At 34.4% G+C, this 9,266-nt stretch overlaps 1 protein-coding gene across 1 annotated transcript in view; it reads right to left on the bottom strand.

Moving 5' to 3' along the window:
- Nucleotides 1–1,836: 1,836 nt before the first annotated feature.
- The window catches only part of LOC124355268, a 57,256-nt gene continuing 49,826 nt past the window's right edge, over nucleotides 1,837–9,266 (bottom strand). The window contains exons 4-6 of the mRNA XM_046806319.1: nucleotides 7,259–7,564; nucleotides 6,034–6,250; nucleotides 1,837–3,867 (exon numbers count right to left, since the gene is read on the bottom strand). Coding sequence (XP_046662275.1) covers nucleotides 3,748–3,867; nucleotides 6,034–6,250; nucleotides 7,259–7,564 — 643 coding nt within the window. The 3' untranslated portion in view covers nucleotides 1,837–3,747. The remainder of the gene's footprint in view (nucleotides 3,868–6,033; nucleotides 6,251–7,258; nucleotides 7,565–9,266) is intronic.

Raw genomic sequence — 9,266 nt, 5'->3', positions numbered from 1 at the left:
CTAAGCAAATAAGATACATTCACTTATATCATGACTTGATAGCGAGGATCCTTCTACAGTCTCAGCTACGCTTGGATACTTCGCACCTTTTCCCATCCCTCTTCTTTATTACAGTTTGGTGCTACGAGGGTCATTCAATAAGTAACGAGACAAATTACTATTGTTCAAAAACGGCTTAATTAGTCAATACGACACTTTCAAAACATAAAATTGGCAACCTTGCCATGACATCTGATCAATCATATTTTATAATCATAGCCTCAAATTTACTCAGTTAGCAATGGCGAGTAGGTTATAGTCTCGGCTCTCTAACCGAGAGGTCACGGGTTCAAATCCCAGGGAGGTACAATCATGTACTTTGTACATTAATTAAAAGCCAGTGCACTTCGAAGCCGGCATAGCTGACGCTGAGGCTTAAATGAGATTTAAAAAAATGGCGAGTCCACTCGATCAGATTTTTAGTCGCGGAAGGTGAGAAAGGTTGTAAATCCACGAAAGAATGTTAAAAGTGTTTGGAGACAATATTTTGAATCGATCAAACGTTTAAATTGCGCAGAACAGTTTAAAAGTGGCTATACATATTTTGGTTTCTAAACGACCAACACAGTGGACGACGAGTCGAAGTTAGGTCTTCCTTTCGAATCTCGGATTGACGCGTTAACTCCTAACAATAGGCGTATCACTGTTGAACAGATAAGTGTAAAATAATAGTTTAAAAAAACTAAAAAAAACACGCTTTTATAGCTAACCAAACTAAAAAATAGAAAATGATTTTTAATTACAAAGAGTTTATATTATGATAGTAGAAGGTAAAACAATCATTCATAGTCAATCACCTCAAAATAAAATTTGAGTTATTAACAGAATAAATTAATTTAGAGTAAAAAGCGTGGGGTGCTTGATATATTAAATATTATAATCATTCTATCGGTAATTATCTTTGAGAGGAGACTTATGAAATGTAGTAAAATGCACCAATCTAAAGTATTTTATGTCAAGGGCATTTAAAAAATAGTAGAAAATATGACAAGTGTATCAGTATTGCTGGGGACTATGTTGAAAAGTAACAAAATGTTTATAAATTGTTTTTGAGTTTTTGTTAATTTGTCTCATTACTTATTGAATGACTATCGTAGGTAACGAAAGGTAAATTATGACACCTGGATTGCTTTGTTCGTGCTCCACCTCGGCGATAACAACTACCAAAAGATGTGTGGCTTTTGGCATTTTCCTGGCTCGTGCGCTATGGTGAAGTAGAAGTTGCTCTCTGGCTTAACCTACAGTAGTTAAACATTTATGATGTGCGTTATTGTTATCTTCAGGGATGATTACGTTATGAGAATGATCTGGTAGTATCTGTTCTATTCTTCACGTCCGAAATCCTAAGACACAACATATACGTACAAAAACTAAACAAATCCTGACTTACATGTTTACGATATTGACGTAAAAACTTTTGCTGTCAACTTTTAGTATGTACATGTTTTTATACATCGCCATGCGTTTAAATCGCTTACTTATTTAGGTGCATTCTTAACATTTACCATGTTTAGCATATATAAATTCTCGAAACATATGATATGTCGTTCTAATACATAACGATGAAAAATGTCCGTGATTCAGTTACAATTTTGTCCTAGATATGAAATATACACTGCAGCATCCTAAAGACATTGCAAAATACTTTACTTAAGTATATTTTTGAAAACTTACGACAAAACCCTCTATGACGATAGTGATGGACTTTATAATTATGTAGAAGCGGATATTACATTACTATAATATTATTGTTCATTTGGGGAAAGAAACAATGCAAACACCATATATTATTAAAATATTTATTTATTATAAAATAAAGCTATACAAAATAATCTGTACAGTTACACTTAACAATAGTAAAAAATATACAACTAGAAATAAAACTAAAATCATGAAATCAGAATGTTTTGAGCAATTTTATAGAAGACCATATTTATCTACAAATCTCAAAATTGGAATTTTGTATGACCGTAATAAAACACTAAAATTGTTCATACCTAATCTTATTTTACTACTTAATTCAATCATACTAACTTTAAAAGATCAATGCATGAAAAATTAGTTAACAAAAAACCATTTAGTTATAAAGTATTTATGTGTTATTATAGACTAAAGTCACAGTTTATAAAGTTAAAGCTGTTGTAGTAAAGTGTGTATACGTTTTGAAAGATTGTATCACAGATATTTCACTGGGCATAGAAGAGAGAATACCACACTCAAGACTTATCGTTTCGAACCTTAGTCTCTTTAGCGAGGTGTATCAGCAATAATAAAACATTGTAGTCATAAAAAACACACTCAAAATATTTATAAATAAAAAAATATGAACTAACCGTGACAAAGAAGGCGGCTTTGCGCAATGCTTTGTTGCTATAGAGTAATTGTAAGAAATCTAATGACGATAACATAACTACTTAACCCAAAATCTTGACCGAACATAACCTTAAATTGTTTATGAACTTCAACCCTTAAGGTGTATCACATTTGCTGGGCAATAGAAATAACGATGAAAATAATTAAAATTTAAACCACTAAATTTGGAACAACGAGCTTGTTTTGAGGTGATGAAGATTACCTTAGCAATTTTGTCGTTAAATTTGGCATATTGAGATAACCTAACTGAAAGCTCGATTTATACACTTTTAACTCGTTATTATACCACACTTATATTATTCTTATATAGGTTTGTTAACATGTATCTAAAGTTTTGTTTATTACGGTCATTTAATATGCTCTTACAGTAAATGGTTCAAAAGTACTACGCTGTTTCGGTTTTCAAGTTCATTCATGAAATTTGACTCTAAACTTTTGATTGAGTGGTGAACCAAAAGACTAACAGTTTAATTGTTGAAAGCGCCTTTTAAAATGTTATACCAGCCGCAAATTAATCCTATTCACAACGGTTAGTCATACAAAGTTTCATATAAAAATAATCTTAAATTGGATTGGTAATCTGCATGGTTTACTAATGTTTGCCATATATTTTGGAAGGATTAGGAGGTGTACAATGTTTGTTACGTATAAGGAAAGGTTGTATTTAATATGTTCCGTAACAGTTGTAAAAAATATCTTGTATTAAACTGATGAGATATTTTACCGGAAAATATACAATTAATTTACATATACCAGTGTGAAAACTGTAGAAATCGAACAGTACAAGTTAAAACGTAAATATTTATAACAGTAGTGACCTAATATACAGTGCTATTTACACAAATTTGAAATACTTTTTCATATTCAATACACATTGAAGAGTATTATTTCCCCAAGACCTAATGGCGATTTAGTTACTTATAGTGATGTTTCAGTAGAAACCAACCACAATATAGCTAGCTTCTAATTTATTACACAGAGTTATAATAACATACCTGGGTTTGATAAAGAGGTTCAGTCGACCATTTGCTCACACCCTTGAAAGCACAGTATCAAATGAACCTCCAAGTTTGGCGTAAAAATACTGATACACAACTTACTATTACAGTCTCTATTTCAAATGTTTTGTTGAACGCTGTATCAGTAAACAAAAATTCTAATTTTGTTATTAAATTAAAAACTAAAAATCTACTTTATTTTATAAATCACTGAAGATTATGAGTTGTATAAACGGCTCATAATTATGGTTGTGGCAGTGTGTTTTTATTGGACCACGTTTCAGGAGTATACCACCTGCTCGTGGTATCGTGAGTTTAGAGATATGGCAACACTGTCTCACTGGACCGCCATTTTGCTGTAGCCAGAGCTGATGGTTGGCGCTTGATATACTATGTTTTCATCTGTTTCTGAAGCTGCCATTACAAGATCCTCAGTCTTCACTGTTTCCAGCGTATCCTGCAAGAGAGACAAGAGTTAAAAATTATTCAATTGGTCTAATTATCATAAAGTCATTTGAATTGGAATAATTAGCTGGAAGAAACTGAAGCACAGATACATATCATCCAAGGAAGATGTATGGACAGTTGTTGTTTATGTGACCAAAGTTATATCAACGTTGAAGGATGATAAAGAGAAAGAGGATACATAATATATCAAAATAGGAATAAGAAGAAAGACATTTGTTTTGTGACAGATTAAAGAACACCCTTAGTAAAACATCTTAGTTAAGTCAACAGAAGGAAAGTGATTTTTTTAGTTGATCAAAAGCCATGTAGAGGAAGATTAGAAGAAGAAGAAGAAGAAGAAGAAGAAGACTAGAAGAAGAAGATGATGATGATGAAGAGGAAACAACATATTTTTTGTCCAGAAGTTAACTCAACAAGAGCTTTTATCCATCCACTTTCAGTTTTTAAGGAATACTATAATGTTTTGATTGATTTAATGCAAGTTTTCTTCGCTATTTTTTACTTTTTAAATATTCACGATCTACGTAGAAAATTTGTACTAATCTTTGATATATTAATTAGCCGTCAACAAAACAATCTCGTACAGTGAGATGCTAACACCTGTTTTGCGGATTTCCTTTAGGATTTCGGTCGATATTTTTGTGATTAAATACCTTGTAGAGTAACTAACTTGTCCTTATATTTTGTCCATATGTTTTAATCACAAATTATTATAGTTTACAATGTTTATAATAAACCGGTCGAGTTTTGATTTTTAAATTTAGAATCACGAACAATTCATGGTGTACATGGACTCTTGTCCAACTAAAGATGTCTATTCTTCGTAAAAAAAAAAACATTCTATAGCTATAAATGTTTACAATTTTTGCATGTATGTTTTTGGAATATATTTTTTTTATTTGAATATTGAATCTGTTCAGTTTTACAGTAACAACTCCCACACATAATGTTTTTTTTTTTTTTTTTAATAAAAATACTAACAATCTATTACCAAACAATCTATTATGCTTTTTACCTACAACAAGACTTGAAAATTCAGCATCTATATATTTTTAGGAAGTTTTGAAGCTCTAGCAAGAACCCGTTGGTCACATTATTCCAGTCTACACTCAGACGATTATCTGTTAGTGTTCAAAAATGTTTTGCTCAAACTGGGATTCAGCTGAAGACCCAGATGTAACAATCTAAGACGCAATCACTCAGCTACCAACATCGGCGGCATGTTGATTACATTATTACAGGTTTACAAGTGGATCTCTTTGCTGTATACTTTACTTTGTTTAGATATTGTCTTTCTTCAAAAGACTGGTTTACTGTGTCGGTAATAAACTTAGCTTAATGGTGATACACTGGTGATAACTTTGGAGCGGTTATTAAGATTTCAACCAGTCAAGCAGATTTCTGTTTCCAAAGGGATAAAAGAATTTTAAATAAACCTACATCTTGATTGGTGACAGAATGATAAATGTTATGTTTGAATTTTGATTGCGTTTAGTAGCTCCTGAGGCTTTTACCGGGTCAGAAACACAGCACAAGTATGCTTGTGATGTTAAAAAAGAATTGACCTTCGTCGTCATATTGTTCAATATTTCCAGGTTGTGAAGGAAACAGGATTTTCCGGATATTTTCCATCGTTCAGTGAAACAAGAAATCAATAACACTAGGTTTCGAGATCTGCAATCTGATCTCTTATTCAGGTCAGAATCAGATCAGATTGCAGATCTCGAAACGTAGTGTTTATTGATTTCTTGTTTTACTGAACGATGGCAAATGTCCGGAAAAAATCCTGTTTCCTTCACAACCCTTCCATCGTCAAAAATAACCTTCAAACAAACAATTTTCAGGTTTACTTATTAACTTGCCTCTGTCTATAATAGCAGCGTCTTTTCTCAATGTTCGCTATATTGGGACTTTCCAATCGTATGGCAGATATTATTCTACATAGCTCATTTTCGTTTGATACGTTTTTTTAAATAAATGGGGTTTTGCTCCTTTCTTGTTATAGCGGAGAACAAGTTTACGCTGTTTATTTAACGCTGAAAATTAAATCTTTCCTTTCTCCACATGCGAGGTTTCCCTATGATAGTATCACCACAAGAACCTCTTATTAAGCTGTACTAGTTGTTAATTTCCTCCAGAATGTGAAAGTCAGCACCTGTTTCTCCCTGACGCTCGCAGGAGGAGGGACTCTGACGGGGTGCAAGGCAGACGCTGCCCCCTCCACGTCCGCCAGATCGTCCAGCTCTTGGCTCTTCGCGTTGTTCTCTGCCACTTCCACGAAGGCTGTGCTCAGCTCACCCCGAAGTCTTGACAGCTTCTCCGAGCCGATGTCGTACATGTAGATCTCTTTGTCCTCTGGCTTCTTCGAGTTTCTGCTGTCACAAAAAAGGGAGTTAGAAGAGTTTAAAAAATACGATAGATTTAGAATATAAACAAAACATTTAGTTGTTGTAGCCTATTATGGGGCATTTTAAAGGAAAAAATTTTTTTAACTAAATAAACACCGTTGCTACTAATGCTTAAACGTAAAACCTAGTACAAAATACAGTAAAATTGTAAAAAGCCATCCTGATTTTAGCCCCATACGAAAAATGTTGCACTACAAACATTTTTACGATCTTAATTTTAATCGTAGAACTTTAAGGGATATCTTATTTAAAAAAAATTATATAATGAATATGCATCGTAATGCTTTTTAGTTTTTTTCAGTATCGTTATTATTGAGAGAACAAATCCCAAACATTTTCGCACGTAACCATCCACTTAAAAGAAAAAAAAAAGTTTGGATGTGTATTAATAGCGTCTTCAAAACGAAAAACCTTACATAAAAATAGCAATAATAAGGGAGTAAAAGCGCCTGCAGTATAGTATTGTCTTTAATAGGGTAAAACGCAAAGCAGTTTCAATACAACCAGCTCTTAAGCAACAGTTGAATGACAACTGCGTATGGCTTGAGAATAAAAGTAAAATATTCTGTAGACGTAAATTGTTTTAATTGTAAATCACAACAGTTACGATTCGTGAATATATTGATACGATATCGTTGATAAAGGGTGTTCACAAAAAGGGTGTCACCAACTTCTGTGGATTCATCATTTCAAGCAAAAAAGTTCTATAAATATAGGTCGAAAGATATGTCGTTTAGCCGCTAGCCACTATTTTGTAAATATATCTAGAACTAGTTCAACTAAAGAAATCAAATTTGACAAACATGTTTGAATAGATAAGCGATAAATAAAAACAAATAGTTGTATAATTTTCTGTAATATTAATAAAATGGTGTCTGTTGAAAAAGTCAAATAACAAAAACCATAATATTTAAAAAAAACTTTACATGACACCATCTATTTGAGCAGTTTTAGTACAATTTCTTTACTTACGAAACCACAAGTAAGACTACACTCTGCTTATCGGCGGGTATTGACTTCTCCTTAGCGAGCCAGCTCTTGTAGTTCTGCTCCGTAGGGTCCTTGATGAGGTTCTTGAGGATGTTGCCGGCGATGAACCTGACGCCCTGGACCTGCACTGGAGCAGCACGCCCAGTTCTCTGCTCTTCCTCTTCGGCCTGCTTCACGAAATCGTAGTCCACCGGAGCCAGGACCACAACACTGTTCACCCGGCGGCCCGCCAACACTGACTCGTCAGGAAGTGGGAAGTTTGACCCGCTTACCTTCAGGGGCAGGTACCTGCAGAAGGAGAGGTTCATGATTATCTTTAAATAAAACTGTAGAGATGAGTAAAATGGTGTGGGATCACACTCAGCAAACTCCACCACCATTGTGTTTTAATTTTGCGAATTTATTGCACTCGCATATGGATTCTTGTTACAACGAAATCTAATTGGATACATAATAATTTAAGGATAGTTAATACAATGCTATAAAGCGGTCAGTTTCTGTCCATCCAGAATACATCAGTCGGGAGGGGGTTATCACGTTACAAGTATTGATTGATACATAACAACTTGAGGATAGCTAATATAATGCTACAAAACGGTCAGTTTCTGTCTATCCAGAATACATCAGTCGGGAGGGCGTTGTCACGTTACAACTATTGATAAATAACAACTTGAGGATAGCTAACACAATGCTATAAAGCGGTCAGTTTTCTGTCTATCCAGAATACATCAGTCGGGAGGGACGTTGTCACGTTACAACTATTGATAAATAACAACTTGAGGATAGCTAATACAATGCTATAAAGCGGCCAGTTTCTGTCTATCCAGAATACATCAGTCGGGAGGATGTTGTCACGTTACAACTATTGATAAATAACAACTTGAGGATAGCTAATACAATGCTACAAAACGGTCAGTTTCTGTCTATCCAGAATACATCAGTCGGGAGGATGTTGTCACGTTACAACTATTGATAAATAACAACTTGAGGATAGCTAATACAATGCTATAAAGCGGCCAGTTTCTGTCCATCCAGAATACATCAGTCGGGAGGATGTTGTCACGTTACAACTATTGATAAATAACAACTTGAGGATAGCTAATACAATGCTACAAAACGGTCAGTTTCTGTCTATCCAGAATACATCAGTCGGGAGGATGTTGTCACGTTACAACTATTGATAAATCACAACTTGAGGATAGCTAATACAATGCTACAAAACGGTCAGTTTCTGTCTATCCAGAATACATCAGTCGGGAGGATGTTGTCACGTTACAACTATTGATAAATAACAACTTGAGGATAGCTAATACAATGCTACAAAACGGTCAGTTTCTGTCTATCCAGAATACATCAGTCGGGAGGATGTCACATGGATTGAATGCGACCAAGAACACATTCACCTGGTATCTCCTAGCAGTTATTGGTCAAACTAATAATATTAGTGATCTCTCCAATACTAAAGTGGGTTGAAAATTTCGGTCAGTTTTTAGGCTAACACAGTTTGGTGGTCAGGTAGCCATCGATGGTTGTGACCACGACGCGACGTTGGGGGTTTATGCGATTTGCCACGCGTGTGTATGAATATTATTCAGGGCCTTTTCATAATGGTCTATTACGGTCACAGCAATCAACACATAGACTTCATTTTATTTTGGGCTTCTTAGAACCTTCACTGTGACCGGACCCATGCATCGATTGTATAACAACCGGAATAGTAGTAATGAGCGAGCATCGCAGTCAATGTGTTAAATTAAAACAATAATTTAGAAAGTTCGTTCGATACAAGATTAGTAAAAAGAAGTTGAGAAAAAGTAAATACAATTTTAATACTTAAATTCAAATAAAACCTAAAACCGTAAATGAAATGAGCCATACTTCCCCATTTTATCTTCAGGGGGTAAGCGTATCATTAGGCACAACTTTCATCCAGAGTTGTCCAATTGCACATTCTGCTCAACAGTCTGTAGTTCTCTTACACTACACGCAA

This window comes from Homalodisca vitripennis, chromosome 2 (assembly GCF_021130785.1).
Source record: "Homalodisca vitripennis isolate AUS2020 chromosome 2, UT_GWSS_2.1, whole genome shotgun sequence".
Lineage (NCBI taxonomy): Eukaryota > Metazoa > Arthropoda > Insecta > Hemiptera > Cicadellidae > Homalodisca > Homalodisca vitripennis.
This window is presented reverse-complemented; position numbering and strand designations above follow the sequence as displayed.